At 36.4% G+C, this 22,155-nt stretch overlaps 1 protein-coding gene across 1 annotated transcript in view; it reads right to left on the bottom strand.

Annotated features, from left to right (window-relative positions):
* Positions 1–10,631, bottom strand: part of LOC132303269 (photosystem II stability/assembly factor HCF136, chloroplastic) — a 37,821-nt gene extending 27,190 nt beyond the window's left edge. The window contains exons 1-2 of the mRNA XM_059800470.1: positions 10,188–10,631; positions 8,976–9,211 (exon numbers count right to left, since the gene is read on the bottom strand). Coding sequence (XP_059656453.1) covers positions 8,976–9,211; positions 10,188–10,524 — 573 coding nt within the window. The 5' untranslated portion in view covers positions 10,525–10,631. The remainder of the gene's footprint in view (positions 1–8,975; positions 9,212–10,187) is intronic.
* Positions 10,632–22,155: the final 11,524 nt, after the last annotated feature.

Below are 22,155 nucleotides of genomic sequence, written 5' to 3'. Positions count from 1 at the left end.
ATTCTTGCTTTATTTCAATATATGACTATTTTTCCCTACTTGGTTTCACTTTTCAGTATCATTTAACACTGTTTGATAGAATTATATGCAAAACTATGTATGCTCATATGCAAGAACTGTGTCCATACACGCAAAACAAAGATTATACTACTTGTGTACAAGCTGTATAACTTTAGTTTTGGTTGAGTGAAAAAATTCACATTGAATATCAGTGAAGAAAAAGAAAGAGAGGGGGGCTATGTTCAATGCACACAAACAAAGATTATACTACTTGTGTACAAGCTGTATAACTTCAGTTTTGGTTGAGTGAAAAAATTCACATTGAATATCAGTGAAGAAAAAGAAAGAGGGGGGGGCTACGTTCAATGTCTATACATTACATTAATGGAGAAAGATGTGGATTAGATTGAAGATGCACATATCATATTAAACACATAGGTATGGATTATAAAGTGAAAGTTAAGAGGAAGAGATCAGGTTTGTAATATAGGTAACCCCATGGTTCCACATTAAAATTCAGCTAACATGATGAAATTTTTGAAATGATTTTTGGAACAATATATACGTTTTATAAGGAAGAATCCTAACGGAGTACTTTGAATTAATTTCGGGAGTGATAGATAAGTAAATTTAAGGCAAGAATCTGAGCCGGAACCAAAGAAGAGTCCAGTTTATCACCATGGCCAATACAATAGCTTTAGGGCTAAAATTAAGCCAAATCATATAGAATTTTTATGTGATTTTTGCATTATTAGATTCATTACGTGTAGTCAAATAACTATACAAAATCTGGTGTTGTTCTGAGATAGATTAATAGAAGTTGAAAAAGAGTTGGAATTTGCTGAATGAACGGTGGACAGCCTTAAAAAAGGCTCTGGGATGTTGCTTTGTGTAATCAGGTCACCAAGTAGGTTTGACACAGTTTTGACCAAATCTTATTAAATTGACTAAATTAAAAATGAAATAAAATAATGTTAAAAAATTAGAGACTTAATGAAATAAACTAATTAAAACAAATTAGAAATTGTTGGAAATCATATCCATAAGTTGACTCAATGATTGTGGCAGATTTATTGGGTCTTCAATATAGGATACTATTTAGGGATTTTATTTTTATTCTGATTTTATTTTATTCTCTTTATTTTGATTTGATTTTATTCTCTTTCCATATTTGTAATTTTCCTCTTGTATATAATGATAGTCAGGCTCTCAAATTGAGAACACCAATTTTACTAAGTTACTTTTTGGTATCAGAGCCTCAAACCTACACCTCCCCCCCTCTCTTTCACCGCCTCTTTTAATCTTTTTCTCTATCTCGTCACAGCCCCTTCCCTATTTCTTTTTTTTCCTTTTCTTCACAGACCCTCTCTCTTTTTTAGGCCGCTGTTGCGACAGTCCTAGGGAGAGCCAATCTCCTCTAGGTTCGACCCCTGTAGAGGTATTCCTTTAGTCTTTTTCATGCACTAAGGGTCAGAAGACGTGTTTGTAATTTTTTGGGGCTGCCAGGATATTCGGCAGCATTTTCGGATTAAACCGACGTATCTCCGGCTTCTTGGTTTGATCAAAATCAGATTTATTCCTCCTTTATTTGAAATTATTGGTAATCTGTTGAATTGTTCTATTTAATATTATGGCTGAATCAAGTAATAATAAAGGAACTCTCTTTTTGGTGCAACACACACCGGCTCAACGAGTTACTAGTGTGCTGTTGAATGGCCGTAATTTTGCATCCTGGGCTTGTTCCCTCCGCCTCTATGTTGGTGGAAAAGGCAAATCAGGGTGGATTTTAGGTACTGAAAAGATGCCAGATATTAAAGATCCTAAATATGCTCAGTGGGATATGGACAATTGCACCATTTTAGGATGGATGTTTAATTCTATGGAGGAACGCATATATAATATATTCATGTTTTATGACTCTGTTAATGACTTGTGGACTACTTTGAATCAAATGTATGCTCATTCTAGGAATGATGCTCGTATTTTTGAATTATACCAAGATATTGCTAAGGCTTCGCAGGAAGGCCTGAATTTGTCTGTAGCTGATTCTTTTGGGTATTTGAGATCTCGCTGGGAGGAATTAGCTCAATATGAGCCTCTCAGTGAATTTCCTTCCGAGGCAGCCTCTCTTCTTGTTAAACGTCTTGATCGTCAGCATACCTATCAGTTTTTGATGGGATTACGCCCAGAATTTGAACCACTAAAGTCTCAGATCTTGAATGCATCACCAATGTCATCCCTGTTGGAAGCCTTTGCTACTGTTGATGGTGAAGCACGCAGGCACCGTTTAATTCAGCCCTCACTTGTTCCTCTACCAGTGTCTGAGCCTGCTGGGGATAGCATGGCTTTTGCAGCTAACTTTGGATCACGAGCTTCTGGAGGACAGATTATTTGTCACCATTGTGGAGGGGTTGGACATGTTAAGGTTCATTGCTTCAAACTTCATCCTAAACTAAAGCAAAAAATTTCTAGGAACCGTTTATCTGGAACTGGTTCTTCTCGTACTGCGGCTGTTGCAGAAACTCCTGTTACTACTAGTGGATCTACTGTATTTCCTGGACTGAACCAGCTTCAGTCTCAGATTGGGCAGATCCAGGACCAGCTTGGCTCCCTTGCTTCTAGAGTTGGAGCTCCTTCAACTGCTCCCACTGCCACTATTGCTACAGGTACTCCTATTGCATTTCATGTTAAGGCCAAGCAGCCCACTTGGGTTCTGGATTTTGGGGCTAATGATCACATGACTGGTGAGTTATCAGTTTTTTCTTCTAATGTCATACCTGTTACCCAATCTGTGTATCTTGCGGATGGCTCTACATCTTACATTCACAGTAAGGGTGATGTTTGTCTATCTCCTGATATTATTCTTTCATATGTCCTTCATGTACCTAAACTTGCCTTTAACCTTTTATCTGTTAGCTGGCTTGCAAAAAACCTCCAATGTGCAGTTATATTCTTACCAGATCACTGTTTGTTGCAGGACCTTTGTTCGAAGAGGATTTTTGGCAGGGGTTATAAGCGTGATGGGCTTTACTACTTTGGGGAACCACCAGGAACGAGTCTTCAAGCTTTTGTCCTACCTACTTCTAGTGTTTATGATGTTTCTTTTCGCACCTTTAGTCTGTGGCATGCACGTTTGGGGCACGTAAACTTTCAGTATCTATGTCTATTGTTTCCTTCATTAAATAAAGCATGTAAAGACCATTAGTTTCAATGTGAAGTTTGTGAGCTTTCTAAACATACTAGAACTAGCTATATTTCTCATATGAGTCGTGCTCCTAGTATGTTTGATCTTATTCATTCTGATGTCTACGGGCCTTCCCCAGTTATTGCTTTCTCTGGACATCGATATTATGTGACATTTATTGGTGATTATTCTCATTGTACTTGGGTTTATTTATTGAAAAAGAAATCTGATTTGTTTCTTTTATTTACCCAGTTTCTTAAAATGATCAAAACCCAGTATAACACTGTTGTCCGTAATATTCGTTCTGATAATGGACGAGAATATGTTTTGAATGAGTTCCGGACTGAACTTAATAAAAAGGGGATTTTACATCAACTCACTTGCCCCTACACTCCTGAGCAAAATGGCGTGGCTGAACGCAAAAACCGTCATCTTATGTCTGTGGTCCGATGTCTTCTGAGTGGTATGCATGTGCCTAAATTCTATTGGCACATGGCTGTTCTTACAGCTGTTTTTCTGATTAATCGTACTCCCAGTCGAGTTTTGGGTGGTAAGGCCCCACTTCAGATTCTCCAACCTGATTATACATTGCTTCACCTTCTGCCTCGTGTTTTCGGCTGTACTTGTTTTGTTCATAACCGTAATCCTTCTCGTCATAAACTTGATGATAAATCTATTAGGTGTATTTTCTTGGGGTATTCTGCTATGTCAAAGGGCTATCGTTGTTATGATCCTGTGACCAAACATGTGTATCATTCTCTTGATGTGACATTTCATGAAACTGTTCCTTTTTATAGTACTAATTATGTGGTACAGGATTCTCTCTCTTTTGATCTGGAGAAGGAGATTTCTCCTATTGCCTGTCCTGTTCCTCTTTTTGAAAATCACACTGTCCTGGAATCTCCTTCTCCATCCATGCAGGGTTCCCCTCCACCTTTGCAGGTCTACTCTCGTCGCCATCGCACTCAACCTCCCCTGCCAGAATCATCTTCAGAACCAGGCCTAGGTAACTCTCCTTCTCCTATGGCTCCTACCATTCCTGAGCATACCTCCCGTTATCCTACCCGTGATCATCACCCTCGTAATTGGTATGGTTTTTCTAGTAGCACTAACCACCCTATTTCCCAGTATGTCTCCTATGATGGTCTTTCAGGTGCATATAAATCATTCCTGGGCAAGATTGGGACCGTTTCTATTCCTCGATCCGTGTCAGAGGCCCTCTAGGATCCCAATTGGGTGTCTACCATGACAACAGAAATTGATACTTTACAACATAATAATACATGGGAACTTGTTGCTTTACCTGCTGGGGAGAAAACGGTTGGCTGCAAATGGGTCTTTAATGTGATGTACTTAGCCGATGGTTCTATTGATTGGTATAAGGCTCGGTTGGTGGCAAAAGGCTTTACTCAGATTCCGGGCAAAGACTTTAGTGCTACCTTTGCTCCTGTGGCAAAGTTAACGTCTGTGCGACTGCTTATCTCCTTGTCTGCTGCCCATTCTTGGCCTCTGCATCAATTAGATGTCAAGAATGCATTTCTTAATGGAGACTTACTTGAGACTATATATATGGATCCACCTCCTGGATTTCGGGCTGAGGGGGAGTATGCTGGGAAAGTTTATAGGCTGCGGAAGTCTCTTTATGGTCTGAAGCAATCTCATAGAGCTTGGTTTAGTCGTTTCAGCGATGTTGTTCTATCCATGGGCTTTATGCGCTGCCACTCAGACCATACTTGCTTTATTCGACGTCGCTCTGATGGTCGTTGCATTATGTTATTAGTATATGTGGATGATATCATTATCACAGGTGATGATGCTTCAGGGATTGCTCACGCGAAACTTCATCTTCAAAAGTCCTTTGATGTGAAGGACTTAGGTCCTCTTCGATATTTTCTTGGAATTGAGGTTGCTAGATCCCGTCGTGGAATTTCTTTATCTCAAAGGAAATATGTTTTGGATCTTCTTCAAGATACTGGTATGCTTGGGTGTCGACCTGCTTCCACTCCTATGGACCCCAATCTCAAACTCTCTGTTGAGTTAGGGGGATTACTTTTAGATCCATCCGTGTATCAACGTTTAGTAGGTCGTTTATCTACTTGATTAACACAAGGCCCGATTTGACATTTGCTGTTAGTGTGGTTAGTCAATTCATGCATGCCCCTCGCTCAACTCATATGGATGCAGTCTACCATATTTTGAGGTATCTTAAGTCGTGCCTGGTCTTGGTCTGTTCTATGCCGCAGGAAATCAGTCTGGACTCTCATGCTTTACTGATGCAGACTATGCTGGATGTAAGACAGATAGACGTTCTACCTCTGGCTTCTGTACTTTCTATGGTAATCATCTCATATCATGGAAGAGTAAGAAGAAAGCTGTTGTCTCTAGATCCTCTGCTGAAGCTGAATACCGAGCTATGGCTCAAGGTACTTGTGAGCTCCTTTGGCTTCAATCAATTTTGGGAGAGTTGGGTCTTGTAGAGAAAGGCTCTTCGAGGCTGTTTTGTGACAATAAATCAACCATTATGCTTGCTTCCGATTCTGTTTTACATGAAAGGTCGAAACATATTGAGGTAGACATTCACTTTATTCGAGAGAAGGTTCGATCAGGTATCATTAATCCTATTTTTGTTCCCTCTTTAGAACAGACTGCAGATGTGTTCACAAAGTCTGTTGGGCCTTCTCTTCTCCAGTCTTCCATAGTCAAGCTGGGCTTGGTCAACATATTTGCTCCAGCTTGAGGGGGAGTGTTGGAAATCATATCCATAAGTTGACTCAATGATTGTGGCAGATTTATTAAGTCTTCAATATAGGATAATATTTAGGGATTTTATTTTTATTCTGATTTGATTTTATTCTCTTTATTCTGATTTGATTTTATTCTCTTTCCATATTTGTAATTTTCCTCTTGTATATAATGATAGTCAGGCTCTCAAATTGAGAACACCAATTTTACTAAGTTACTTTTGAAATTAAGACTAAATTAAAGGAAATAGTAAAAGTCATATTAAACTATAGAAAAATGAAACAAATAAATAAACGTGAGTAAAATTGTTACTAAAGTAAATTAAGTGAGAAGACTTAAGAAAATGAATATATGAATGAATAATGCATATGGTACTCAAAGGATGGATATGTTCCTTACCTATTGTTGAATACATTTTTACATGAGATGTTGGATGTGTGCCTTATGTAATACTTGAAAGGTTTGATATGTTCCTTACCTAATACTTGAAAGGTTGGATACATAATACATGAGATGTTGGATGTGTTCCCTTATATAAGAAATTAAAGAGTAAATACATTACCTAAATGTTAAGAATCAAATTTAATAATTAATCAGGTATTCAAGTGGATAAACTTAAAAATTCATCGGAAGAAAAATATGGAAGTGGACAAGTAGATAGCACGTATTCTTTAATATGATATTATGTGATAACATATATATGATTACCAAAGTTCTTATTGAGGTATGGTAAGATTATTACTTGTTGAGTATTGATCTTGCTAAGCTTGTGAGCTTACTCTTTTCTAACATTTCGGATAATTGGTGGCTGTAGAGAGTTAGCAGTGAAGACTTAGAGCAATCCATAGTTTTCGTGTAATTTTCTTATTTCTTTGAGAGATTTTTGTAGTGAAGACTGGATTTAAATTTAAATTTAATAGTTTATTAGTGATTATTTCTGAAGCGCAACTGCATTGGACTGAAAAACTACATAGATATTTATTAGTTATTGGATTTGTCCTACCTCTACGAGGATTGAAACTAATACAGAAACTTTGAGATTTAACTTCTTAGACCATTTCACAACTACTAAAGAAAACATATAAAGACCCAATAACATAATTTAGCCATATATGAACTTTCTACAAAATCCCTAATTTATCATTTTTTCTAGTATCTTCTTAGCACGATTTGCATCAATTCTTCTCCAACAAGTGCATGTAGGATTGGAATATGCTTAACAGATCCTTAAAAAATCTACACACAAAATGGGTATGGTTCCTTCAGATTAACTACAGTGTAATATTCAAATGAGTAAATTTCAATCTTATTCGATCTTCACTTCCAATATAGCTGTAACTGGTGCCAGGTATGATAAAACACAAAACTTCCAACAGCAAAAATTATTCTAAAAAAGAAGAGATGAATAATAGAAAATTCCTTTGATGTGAAAAATCTAAAGCAGAAGAGTACATGATCAGACAGTGAGTTATATCTGAAACTAGTAGCAAGTACAATGAATCGATTACTAGAATAATAACCAGAATAACTAATCATTTAATTTAATGTTTGATTTTTTCCGTAATTTTGTAACAAGTTAAGCAGTTACGTCAAACAAACTACTTGTCCGTAACGAACCAAAAAACTTTAAAGAATCAACAGTAAAATAACTGGAAGAATTCAGTTAAAAATTATAATTATTGACTTCTAAGATCAAAATCTATTGAATGAACAAGGTAGTTAGGCAAACAAATTTTGCAGTCAAAACTTAAAATTTCACCATAAACGAGGTACATTAAGAAGCTCAACAGTACCATAAAGTTCCACGCTTAAGTGCAAAAGAATGCTCTTTTGCATTGCTCATGACCCATTTTCTAGATTATGAAATTCCTTTAATTCCATCCAATGCCAGACATTCAGTCTTGTTACAGAACAAGATTCCACCAAGCATTAAAATACTATTACTTAAAGTTGAGAATAAATATGTATTGCATTGTATGTAAACAATACAATAGGGTCCTATATATAGGGAAGGTTGTGAGTAGGTGAGTGGTGAACAAGTAACCTATAAATGGTAATATGGTAGGTGTAATCATACATGGTAATGTGTAGCATGCAAGAAACCTAGGTGGTAGGTAAAAGGGTAAACTTGTAATCTAAGCCGTACCAATAAGTTCCACGCTTAAATGCAAAAGAATGCTCTTTTGCATTGCTCATGACCCATTTTCTAGATTATGGCATTCCTTTAATTCCATCCAATGCCAGACATTCAGTCTTGTTACAGAACAAGATTTCACCAAGCATTAAAATACTATTACTTAAAGTTGAGAAGGAAATACTGAGGTGTTAGAATTGGCTCAAATTTTGATTGGTTGACTGATGTGGCATAGATGATGATGCAAGTGGGCTGTGAGGATGCAAGTCTGTAACAGATGTTTGAATGTTCTAGAAATATATGAGACGGTGGTCAATGATAGAGTCAAAGGTAGAAAAGCAAGGTTTAAGGAATGTGTTGGCACCAAAATACTTAGCCTATAAGGCTTTGTTCTAATTGGATGTGACAATGAAAATGTGTTGGCACTTTGAATGTGCCTTTTGGCCAAAGACGGTGTGAAGTCGGCAGCATTGCCTATATATATAAAGTGATAATCTGTGTAATGGGGTGGTATGAAGAACATCAAAGAGTGAAGAGAATAGAGAGCAGAAAAGTGTGAGAAAAATAGAGTGAGATTAGTGAGGCCCAAGAGCTATTGTATTCCTTAAGAAGATTGTGTCTTCTTTTAGTTAGTGAGTTTGGAATACGTTGAGGGTTGTAATATTCTCTTTTCTCTAATAAAAGTGAGTGGTTCTTCATCTGTGCGTAAACCTTGTTCTTTGTTGAGTGTGTTATTTCCATCTTATTTTTCTCTTGTTGCTATTGCATACTTTTATGTGTGTGTGATCTTGGGCGGATTAATTTCTAACGAGAGATATTATTAGTGTTGATACAAAAGGGATTAATTCATAACAGTCCGCAATAACTCGAATATTAAAAACTATAACAAACAAGGCTCTGTAAATTCAAGCTTACAATATCACCGGGAAGTTGAGAACTTAATGGTATCCTCCCCCAGCTTTCTCCGGCATCGTCAGTGTACAACAAAATTGAAGGTTTTCCAACAATCCATCCTTCCTTTCCTCTGAAGCTGATAGAATTAAACCTGTAGTTAAAGTCTTCGTCTTCAGCAGAGGGTATTGAACGTGGAGCCCATGTGTTCCCTCCATCTTTTGTCTCCAATATAGTTTGCCTCGTCCCCAACAGAAAGCCTATCGAGCCAACAAAATGTCAAATATTCTTTAATTGAGATTGAGCACATAAGAGAATGTTATTGTCTCAAAAACCCAATATCAATGCCAAACTACTCAACTTATAAGGCAAAAAATTCCAAATTCTTGATATAAGAGAAAATTTATATAAGAAACTGAGGGCTTCACCACTACCCAAAAATTAAATTTTAATAATTTCACATAGTTGCAAGTATACATGCGAACCATTGGGTTTTTAATTGGTAATAATTGAACCAATATGAATCAGTAGACAGCTTAACTAGACTCGAGAGGTGTAAAAAGGTACAATACGTCTAAAACAATTTGTACACATTGAAATTTCTTCCATTACTCCTCTGTTCGTATGCTGAGAAAAATGAGGTGTGAAACATAGAGAATCTGAATATTATGGTCTATATTACCTTTATTTTTAAAAAGGTCAAAACCCAACAGAACTAACCCAAAATTTGCTTTTAGTTTCAGTTGACTGGTAGTCTCCGTTTTCTCAAGTTGAGAAAATTTGCTTAAAGGGTTTTGCTTCAAAATAAAATTATAAAAATTAAAAACGCCTCTTACTTTTTAAAGGGAGGTTAGGGCTCAAGTCAAACGTGTGTGTGTGTGAGTACCAAGTAAAAAAATAAAAATAAAAATAAAAAGGATTGCTTGGTTTAGTTTTCCTAAACAGTTCCGAACTAAACAGACATTTTTTAACCAGTTTTCTGCAACCAAACAAGTTTCTTTACAATTTTCTGATTTTTAGTTTCCTAAAAAAAAAAAAAAAAAACTACACCACGCATCATTTCTAACTTAACCCCTGCACTTTCACACCACCCAAAATGAAAAAGACCAACTTAAAGCCAATAGCAAAAACTTCATTCAAAAAGAAAATTGTTATTCACAAGCTTCAAATTCATTGATAAGCTGAAAAGCACAAACAGTTGTGTAAACATTGTAAGAGATGGAATTGAAACAATACCATGACTGGAGTCATCAGGAACGAAAGCGATGTCAAGGAGAACCACACCAGGATCTATGGGGAGGTAAACCCTCTCCCATTCGGAGAGAGGTTCTTCGGCTTTGGCCGGCCGCTCGAAACCGAGCAGAGGAGAGAGAGACAACGAAACAGCGGCGGTTTCGGCGATGAAATGTCGGCGATTGCGAGATGGGTTTGGGTTTTGATCGAGAGAGGCTCTCAGAAGAATGCGAGTTCGGGAGGTCCTGTAACGACGAGGACTAGTGAAGAGAGAGTTCAAAGATGGTCTCAGTGCAGTTATTGCGTTGGAGCAATCAGTGAAGAGTTGGAGAGTTGCCATTGTTGTTGCTTTTCTCTCTCTCTTATCCGAATGCTATTTTGCTCAACGGCTTCGCGGGAGGTTTCAAAGCGGGCCAAATCCGAGTGGTGGATAGAGTTGAGTTAAATTAGAGTGGATAGGGGATGACTCGATGGGGGTGATATTAACTCGTGTGCATAATAAATATATTATTAAATTGGAGCTGTTTATTTTCATTTTTTATTTTTTTTAGCAGTTACATAAGCATGTGATTTTCTTAATAAGTATACTTTAAATTTGAGGGTCAAAAAATATATATATAGCAGTTACAGAAACATATGATTATCTATCCATGTGCAGGGTTAATTTTATAAAATCCATAAACTATTTTCTCTAATTAATTTTATATATCAATAAGTTCACTGAAGGAACCTAAAAACTTTTTCAGGGGCATTATTAACAATAGCAACAATTAAACTGAAAGATTTGCCCTTATGTAATTAAAACAATTATAAATTATGAAATCATGAAAAGGGAAGAAAATCTAATGAAATTGATATAAGCTTTTATACTTTTCAGCTTATAAATCATAATGAGAATCTATTATTTCACTCTTTGTTAAAAAAATAATAATAAATAAATAAATAAAGGAGAAGAAGAAGTGATATGTAAGTTTAAGTGTCAAAGTGAATTGTTTGACAAATATATATATAGAATATTATAAAAATTATATATAGAATATAAGAGAGGGAGAAAATCTAGGGGGGCACATGCCCCCGGCCTTAACTCCCTACATCCCTAGTCAAGAAACACTCTAACTGATCCGCCTAAAAATTATTTTTCTATACTTTTTTACTAAGGATGGTAATTTTTTCCGACTCGATAAGTTTTCACCCCACCCCACCCTAATGGGGCGGATTTGGTAGCTTCTTAAATTGGTTTGGGGTGGATATGGTAAAATAATTGAAAACCCAAACCGGCTTTGGGGCAGGGGCGGGGGCGGGGGCGGATTTAGTGATAAACCCGCCCCGATTATATATATACCTTTAAAATTTATATGTATATATAAAATATATATTTAATATATTTAAGAACCTTGTTATTTTGCTAGAAGTGTCCACTTAGTATATTAAAATTCACTACTTAGTAATTTTAAAGTTGAGCCAGCTTATTTATTAGCCAAATTTAAGCACATTGGGCTACTCTTTTTTTTTTTCTTTCTAAATAATAAAAATGGCATAATCTTCCCCACTCCGCCCTTGCCCCACAATTAAACGGAGTACGCGGGGTGGAGTTAGTACTTTGTCTACTGAAATAGGGCCGGGGATGATATACCAATTACAAACCTGTTTCGGAGTAAGGGCAGAGTTGGTATGACGGATTTTCTATTGGGGTGGAGTAAGGTTTAGCTAACTCCATCCCAACTCCGTCCGTTGCCATCTTAATTTTTGACAAATTGACAACAAGAGTTGTTGTTTAGTCCATCCTCTATTTGATAAATAAATAAATAAAAAAAAATAAAAATCCACTTCCCTATGTATATAATAATAATAATAATATAATGGTTGAGAGCACTTAGAGATTTGTAGAACATGAAAACACCATGAACCTTTCCTGTAGACTTTATTAACCCATGAAAAGAATATACTTAATGAAAATTTAATCAAAGTGATTGCCCTCAATATTCTAACTTATTTCTCATACTTGAGAACCAAATATTACTCTGCAAGAACAAGATATCATTACATAAAGGAAAAAAAAAATACAATCACTAGCAAGAATGACCATAATGTCAAGAGGAATATGAACAAGGACTATATCACTGGAAAGATGGGTATTTGAAAGCTTAGCCACTTCATGAGCGACCTCATTGCCAATGTGTCGGCCATGGTTAATAAAAATTGAAGAAAAATGCTAAAGGACTGGCTTAACATCAAAAACCACCACCGACTAAATCTTGGAAGGATTCAATGTTACGTCAAGCTTTCGAGCGGATGTCACGATTTTGATAGCGCCATTGATTTGATTGAAAATGAGCTCATTTTCTTCTTAGAGCATCTGGGCAAGGAGTGCGATCCAAAGTATTTGGAGTATTTGGTACCCCGCGCCCTGTTCCATAATCTTCAATCTTTAAGCTATAAGTAAAATGATAAGGGTAGAAATGAGTGATTTGTTTACATTTATAGCCATGACGAAACTAAATGGTTCGAATGAAGAGAAACGAAGAATCATCATTTGGAGGCTGTACACCTTATTTTCCTGGGATTGTAGTTCAATTGGTCAGAGTACCGCCCTGTCAAGGCGAAAGTTGCGGGTTCGAGCCCCGTCAGTCCCGAGCCTCATTTTCGTTTACTTCTTGTTGTACTTAGACTCCCTATCCTAGCCTTGTTTGGAAGTGCCTTGTCTTAGTCCTATTCTAGTCCGAGTGCTAAGAGTCAAGCAGGAGCCAAGTAGGTTTATATACAAAGTTTCTCTCTCTTACATCATCAATGAGCATAGATTGATAGAGATGGCTTTTGTATTGCTGGGTTGCCCACCTAAGCCACTATTGTTGTGTTATATAGGGGGCAAGAATAAATCGCCTAGCAAGATACGAAAAAGAAGGATGCCCTTAAGAGAAAAGGTGCGAAAGTGACTAATGGCGAGATGAGGCTCGTTGAGACCTTGAACTGACTTATATCCTTAGGAAGTGAAGGAATGGAATGAATATGGGAAGACTCCAACTACCATTTCTCTTTCACTTACTAATGTCCCTATTCTCCAAGTTCGCCTAGGCTCTAACCCTTGCCTTAGCCCCGCATCACGCCCCATTCTCTCTATCTTAATCAATTCTTGTAACTATTCCGGTGATAGAATAGAAATGATAGCCACTATTCCGGTGATAGAATAGAAATGATAGCCACTGGTAGGGAGTTGGCGTGACTTTCATCTCCATTTGGTTCAGATTTGAAGAAGGGCTACTATTGGGCAAGTCGCCATCACTGATGGAAATATTGCTTAAAACAACCTTTCTTTCTTTTATTTGAGCTATAAAATACTCACGTAGAGTATTTCCTAAGCTAAACTATGCCATAGAGACCACTTCCTAATTTCTTGAAACTATTCAAGTAGTGATTAAGGAATCACACTCAAACTAGACTTTTAAGAATTATTAAAAATGTAAAGCTCAGACAACAACCAGCCTTAAATTGCCTCTGTAGATAAAGTACTGGATGCCTCAAATTGCCTGAAAAGTACTACGTCAATAACATTAACCAAATTGTCTCGAAACATAGCCCCACCACCTCCAACTTTAGAAGAATGAGAAAATAAAACATCAATATTACATTTTAAACACACATCCCTTGAAGGATGCCAACGAGAAAAGAAATGAAGGGAAGGATGCCTAGTACTCTTTCTATAAGATTTAAAGTCCTTAATACCATTAGCCTCATATAACTCCCAATAATCAGTGGTAGTATTGTTGATTGATGAGTGCCGAAAAATGCACATCTCGGCCCTTAATCTTGCATTTTTTAGCACCTTAATCCTATCTTTATTCATCTTGTTAGTACTTATTTGCTTTGTTGTCGATTTCAGGTGACTAGAGCAAAAAAGAGCTTATTCCAGTATATTAAAGGTTTTGGGAAGATCACCTGAGCATCAGAAAGAAAGTAGCAACTGAAAAGAGCAGAAAACACAAGCATGTAAGGGCACAATCGATCATAGGTTTCCACAACTGATCATACACGATCGATTATAGGAAATCCACGATCGATTGTAGAAAATCCATGACCGATTGGAAGTCGAGGCTGAGATTGTTAAATGCAATTCAAATTTTTGGTTCCAACTCAAGCCATGGTACACGTGATTACTGACATTTATGTACATGGTCTGACCTATTTTGAAGCCTTAGAGTCAACTATAAATAGAGAATGAAGGCCCTTTGACACATATACATGCTTGGGGATTAATATTGGAGGCCCTTCTTTCTCTACTTTCTCTCTTTAGGGCTTGCTATCAAAGAAAAAAAAAAAAGATGTAGCAGAGCTTAGAGATGGTGATTGACATCTTTAAGACCACATCCATTCTCTCCATGGCTGACTAGCTAGCTAATCACTTAGGGTTTAGATGAACCCTAAGTTTATGTAATTATATTATTTAACTTTGATTCTTGAGGATTTTTAGTTGTATATTTATTCTTAGTCTAGAGGATTCAAAGTTGGTTGTACCATACATTGATTTGCTGAATTCTTATATCATTTTTCAATTCTCCATATGTTATCTTATGTATAGTTGGGTTGATGATTGATCTCTACATTGAATGCTTTTTATAACTGTGTTCAATGATGACTATGCAATAGTTTACTTTGGATATAATTGTTACTGATTTGATGATTTATTCGTAATCTTGATGATTTGTACCACATCCTTAGATTAGTTATAGTTATTTGGGCATTTCATTCTTGAATTTGATAGTTCATACTTATTCATTACAATTATAGTATCATTTTGTTCATTGATGTGTGCTTGTAGCCACATCTCCATTATACAACTTAATTTCCCCATTAATTGAAGGTAATTAGTGTAATTGCATGAGCTTAGTGATGAAATCTATGCCTCCCCATTCTTGGCTCAATCAAAGAATTAGAGGAAGAAGGGCGTTCAAACTCCTCAGGCTATTGAGGGTATGTTTCTTATACACCCTACCATGATGCAACTGCTGCGATGCCTGTCCCCGTGGTGGTGGTGGCGCCGGTAAAGCCAAGAACGCCTGATGAGCCATTCTCACATCGATGGAGCCTGAGAACTCAGTTGGGCTCCCCTTTGTGAAAAAAAAAAAAAAAAAAAAAAAAAAAAAAAAAAAACCTCCTAGCCTTCTCCTAAGGATTAGCCTGAACTACCGGTACTGGTACAGGTGCCTGCTGAACATGTGGCTGATTTTGAAGTACAGCTGCTACGCCTGCTGCTACAGCCTGAGCAATGATGTTAGCTAGCTGAGAAGGATACTTTAAACCTCTGCCCTGATGTTGGTCCTGACCCTGAGACTCCTGAGTCTGCTGTTTCTCCTCCTGAATTATAGGAACTTGTTCCTCATCCTCTTGAAACAAAGGCAATTGTTGCTCCTCCACAATCCGCTGACGTCGTAGGAGATTTTGCTGCCTACGCGCCGCTCTCCTTTGTTGCATTGTTCTCCTAACCTGCTCTTTTTCCCGTCTTCTTCCAGCATTAACCATTCAATTAACATCGAAAGATAAACGTCAATACGTATCTAACGGACTATAAAGGAATACAATGAACCCTAAAACTTAGGCTCTAATCAAAAGAATACGTTACGCGAAAGTCTTATAATGAACGAAACCCTAAAGACACTTGAACTTAGAGTGCTCCGATACCAACTGTGATACCCCCTAATTTCGAAACACGGGTTAATCAAGTCCGCGCACAATAGAGATGAATCGAGCACGAAACCTAAGAGAATGCATAGAACAAAGACTTGCCTCAAGAGTTTCGGCCCAAAAATCCGACGCCCTTCTTCTCGATTTTTCCTTTAACGCCGACGGCTTTCGGACTGTCGTCGAGGCCCCTGCTCGTCCTAGTACACTCCCACAAGTAACCTCCTAGCGCAGCCCCTTAGTGACGTCTCACCACCCCTCTCCTTTTCCACTATTTTTCTTACTATTTCGACCTCCTTTTTTTTTTTTTTTTTTTTTCTCTCTCTCTCTCTCTCTCTGGTTCTCGCCACCGCCCTCTCTGTATTCTTTCTTTTCTTTTTTCGTCTGCCCTAATCACTCATTCTATAACCCATTACTTATATATAAAAATAATATAATAATGACCTATAGTAATCCTATACTAACTCACCTACAACCAGCCACACAATAACATTACCATATATATATATATATATAATTAATAACATAACTCTAATACACCACCTAACAGACTTACACAAACCTTAACCACTAAACCACCATTCCATGACATGTAAAACCTAAAAATAATAATATACCATTGTCACATTTGACTAATAATAATAATGACAACCTTACTGCCTTAGTACTATTGTTATATACCTTTATATATATAAACTATGTAAATACATTCAATTAATATAGTTTATATATATATATATATATATATATATATATATATATTTATCCATCCATACCACTAACTTAAAAAATATAAAATAACACCAATAAATATTACAATTAACAAAAGAATTTCTACAAAATATTTTATATTTAATAAAACAAATCAATAAACACTCCACAAACAAATCAAATAGCCAAGTAAATCAATAAAATAAATAAATAAAACCTTGAAAAATTTAGGAATATTACACATCGTATTAAAGAGGGGACTTGAAGTAGATAAAGCAATGTAACTCATTTTTGATCTTCCTCCACCTTCTATTGTGAGAGAGATTCGATCATTTTTAGGGTATGCCGGTTTCTACCTTCGCTTCATTAAAGGCTTTAGCAAAATTTCTAGACCATTGTGTAATCTTCTTGCCACGGAGAAACCATTTTTCTTTGATGATGCATGCCTTGAAGCTTTCCAAAAGCTTCATTCTATTCTCTCCTCCGCTTTAATCATGAAGCATCCCAATTTGTCCTTACCTTTTGAGATAATGTGTGATGCATTGGACTATGCAATGGGGGCAGTTTTACGGCAACGAGTAAATAAACTTTGATGAGCGCTGAAAAGTGCGCATTTAAACCCCTTAAGCTCGAGTATTCTAGGACCTTTACCTATTTTATTTTCCCGCTTCATTCTAGTTTCATGTTATTACCCTTTTCAGGTGCTTATCCCAAAAATAAGTTAATTCAGTCAAATAAGAACATTAAAGAAGTTATCTTAAGCTGAATGGAAGAAAGGAGCAAAGTGGAAGCAAAATGAAGCAAAGTGTGGAAATTCAGCATGTTCGATCGATTTCAGCAATCCTTCGATCGATCTGGAGTTAATCGATCTGGACACTTCAAGATGGATCCAAGCCTTTGTCTTTGTCCAAAAGAATCCACCAAGTTTGATCGATTCAACATTTCTTCGATCGATCGAGATGATTCGATCTTTTCCACACCTACCACCCCACCTACCACTTTTGTCTCTTTCCCAAAATATCCCAAAAATATCTCAGAAATTTGTCTTTATTCAAAAAGGTGCCGCCAAGGATGATCAATCTCTACAGCATTCGATGGATCTCACCTATGTTCAATCAATCTCAACACAGTTCGATCGATCGAACCTCCTCAAGTCCCGAAAAAAATAAATTCCAGCTCATTAAAAGTTGGCTCATGGTACAATCATTGGAGGGACCTTGGTGTACGAGCCCAGACCATTGGATGTGACACTTGAGCTACCTATATAAGGATTTGGAGCTATTTCAAGACGGGGAATCATCATAACTTACATATCTCATTTCATATCTTGGAGATGAGGCTAGAGACTAGAGAGATTTTACACATCTTTGGGAGTTCTTCCATTCTTCTAGAGTTTCCATCAAGAAGGAGGTCATTTCTTGTCACGAACCAAAAATTCTAACAAAATCCTCAATTTATTCGACTCAAAATATATCAAAATATACCCAGGATCATAAAAAAAATACTCACTTTTATACAAAGTCAGATTCCTCAAAAATACAAAAAAAATTCTCCAAATAATAAAAATAAATCCTCCACACCAACTCTTCATCCTAAACCCGTCTCTAGCCATCCCCGTTCATCTTCAGTACCTGAAACTAGAGGGTGGTGAGACAAAAGTCCCAGTAGGAAAAATCATAACAAGAATTTCATGGAGATTTAACAAAACAATTTCACAAAATAAACATATACAGGTGAGTATAAACAAAATAAATATACATTTAATCAAAACATTTCATAAAACATTTAATCAAAACCTCCCCATGCCATTCAAGGTATAGAGAACCCTGCACTGAAAAGGAATTATGGATCATCAAATCTCCAAGCTTCCGCTGCGCCCTCTGCAACCTCTCGGCTTCTCTTGGTTTCTCTCTCTCTAAATCTCGGCTCTCACTGTCTCTAATTTTCTCAAACTCTCTCTGCTCACTCTGTTTCTTTTTATCTTCTCTGCCTCGACTTCATTCACAACACAACACATTAAATAGGCAATTGCACCGACTCCTCACACAAAAGCTCACCACAAAATAATTGCACGTAAATAAAAAAAACAAGTCAAAAAATGGTCTGCTTGAACCCATCATTTCTATCTTCATCATTATTATACCAAAAGCTTACTCCAAACCCATGTGAACAAAGCTAGAGAAAAAGTGGCCAACAAGTCTCATTAGTGGGACCTACTAAATTATTACAACTTTTTCTTCATCTCTCATCTCAATTCAGCTCCTGCTCCTCTTAATCTGACTGACACAATATATATATATATATATATATATATATATATATATATATATATATATAAAATATACAAATGTAATATAAAAACAAATCAATACCCATGTGAAGAAATCAAAAGTACAAAAGATTGGCCAAACAACTCCCCCACAGAACATCATCACAATTTCTCTCTTTCCAGTAAACTCCACTGCTCCTTTCCATTTTCTACCTCCAGTATAAATGCAAAATTCAATCACTAATTTTAATAAATAATTAATTAATATAGACGGTCTAAAAATCATAAAATAATTAAATTAAAAGCTCAAAAAAATTCGGATCATCATAATCTCCACCACTTAAAAAGAATTTCGTCCCCGAAATTCGAATCCAACAGTCCGTAAACCCGAAAACACCAATAACCACAAAACCAAATCCAAATCCTTACCCCAGGCGATGTGAGATACAGTGATATGTAGGATGTTGTGGTAGCTGCCAGTGTTAGTCACCCGCCCACACACTCTGTAATCGTTGTGGTAACTAGTCAATGCGTCACCCGCCCACTAAAAAAAAAAAACACAAACAAGTCTGGGCTACCTACCCAACCACACTAACCAACCATCTCAATAGCTGCCAGTGAATGCCATCCTCCCACACATACCCGGTTATGAGTGGTAGCTTGCCAGTACTACACACTCGCCTATTCACACCCGTCTACATCATCACTATACTCACACTTCCGGCTGGGTATGGCTCTGATATCATTTTGTCATGAACCGAAAATTCTAACAAAATCCTCAATTTATTCGACTCAAAATACATCAAAATACACCCAGGATCATAAAAAAAAAATACCCTCTTTTATACAAAGTCAGATTCCTCAAAAATACAAAAAAAATTTCTCCAAATAATAAAAATAAATCCTCCACGCCGACTCTTCATCCTAAACCCATCTCTAGCCATCCCCATTCATCTTCAGTATTTGAAACTGGAGGGTGGTGAGACAAAAGTCCGAGTAGGAAAAACCATAACAAGAATTTCATGGAGGTTTAACAAAATAACTTCACAAAATAAACATATATAGGTGAGTATAAACAAAATAAATATACATTTAATCAAAACATTTCATAAAACATTTAATCAAAACCTCCCCATGCCATTCAAGGTATAGAGAACCCTACACTGAAAAAGAATAATGGATCATCAAATCTCCAAGCTTCCGCTGCGCCCTCTGCAACCTCTCGGTTTCTCTCTTTTCTCTCTCTCTAAATCTCGGCTCTCACTGTCTCTAATTTTCTCAAACTCTCTTTGCTCACTCTGTTTCTTTCTATCTTCTCTGCCTCGACTTCATTCACAACACAACACATTAAATAGGCAATTGCACCGACTCCTCACACAAAAGCTCACCACAAAATAATTGCACGTGAATAAAAAAAACAAGTCAAAAAGTGGTCTGCTTGAACCCATCATTTCTATCTTCATCATTATTATACCAAAAGCTTACTCCAAACCTACGTGAACAAAGCTAGAGAAAAAAGTGGCAAACAAGTCTCATTAGTGGGACCTAGTAAATTATTACAACTTTTTCTTTATCTCTCATCTAAATTCAGCTCATGCTCCTCTTAATCCGACTGACACAATATATATATATATATATATATATATATATATATATATATATAATATACAAATGTAATATAAAAACAAATCAATACCCATGTGAAGAAATCAAAAGTACAAAAGATTGGCCAAACAATTCCCCCACAGAACATCATCACAATTTCTCTCTTTCCAGTAAACTCCACTGCTCCTTTCCATTTTCTACCTCCATCATAAATGCAATACACATAAATATATATATAGAACAAAATTAAATCAAAATTTAAAACCACTAATTTTAATAAATAATTAATTAATATAGACAGTCTAAAAATCATAAAATAATTAAATTAAAAGCTCAAAAAAATTCGGATCAGCACATTTCTACCATGGAGATATCCCTTGAGGGTTGGATGACTACTTCAATGAGTGGCTAGACATCTACTTGGGGCTAGAGTAGCCCCTAAGTTTGCTTCCTAGACCTAGTGTTTTGTATATTTTTGGGGATTTATTTGTAACAAATGTTTTGATCTTGGATTTATATATATATCTTATGGATTCTACTTGATGTGTATGGATTAATGCTTTCAATTGATGATCTATTTCTAACCATATGTCTATGTATGCTAGAATGGATGATTCATGTGCTTTTCTCTAGATTTAGTGGAATTTATGCATGTCTATGTGTATGGATGAAGTTAATCTAGAGATGGTCAAAACATAGTGCTTAATTGAACACACTTGTAATTTATTTGATGGTTCACACTTGTTTCTTGATGGATTGTGCCATACCTTTAGCTTACTTAGTTTAATTTCTATGTTTTTAGTGTAGTTGTTTTAGATTCATAGATAGGTGGACAATCTATTCTTGTTCCTTGGTGTTCCATACTTAAGAATGCAAAAGGTGTATGTTTTTATATAGTTGTGTGTGCATAAATTGTGGTTTCATTGAATGGATTTTGGTCTCATTTGATAGGTTGTGCTTTCCATTTGAATTGGTTTGACAATCTATACTTATTTGTCATCCATGTCTAATTTCAATTAGTGTCACTCTCACACACACAAGTTACAATTCAATTTCCCCATTATTATACAATTGCTAGTGTCTAATGAAGTCAAACTTAGTGGTGAGCTCTAGTACCCCAAGTCCTCTCCTCTATATTTCTTTTCCCTATCTTCTAGAATTATTGTATTTTGCTTGCTTTAATTTCATTTGCATTGTAGTTTAATCAACCAAACCAACCATCTTTTGATCATTCGACCTACTAACCCTATACATTGTTTCCATTGCAAGCATGCCTATAATCCCCTTGGGATGATCCCTACTCACCCTAACTATATTTTTAGTTAGAGGTAGTAGTGGCTTTTATAAATTTAAAACTTGGCCACATTGCATACTCACATTCTTAGCACATTTTCAAATGTTGGTGCTGCAACAACACCAAACTTCCATATGATATCTACTAGGCTAGCAAAAAAAATTGGGGGCCAATTGAACTAAGAGTTGCTAGCAGTTCTTTTTGCCCTAGACAAGTTCCGTTCATACCTTCTCGGTTCTAAAGTGATAGTGTTTTCCAACCATGCTACTTTAAGACATCTCTTGTCCAAAAAGGAGACCAAACCTCACTTGATTCGATGGATACTTACTTCAAGAGTTTGACTTTAAAATCAAAGACAAAAAAGGCTACGAAAATGTTGTGGCGGATCACTTATCTAGATTGATTGTTGAATCTCCTCC

Source organism: Cornus florida, unplaced genomic scaffold (genome assembly GCF_030987335.1).
Source record: "Cornus florida cultivar Cherokee Brave unplaced genomic scaffold, ASM3098733v1 CherokeeBrave_3.0.0_Hap2_Chr04, whole genome shotgun sequence".
Lineage (NCBI taxonomy): Eukaryota > Viridiplantae > Streptophyta > Magnoliopsida > Cornales > Cornaceae > Cornus > Cornus florida.
The sequence above is the reverse complement of the archived record's forward strand: the minus strand, read 5'-3'. Positions and strand labels throughout refer to the sequence as shown.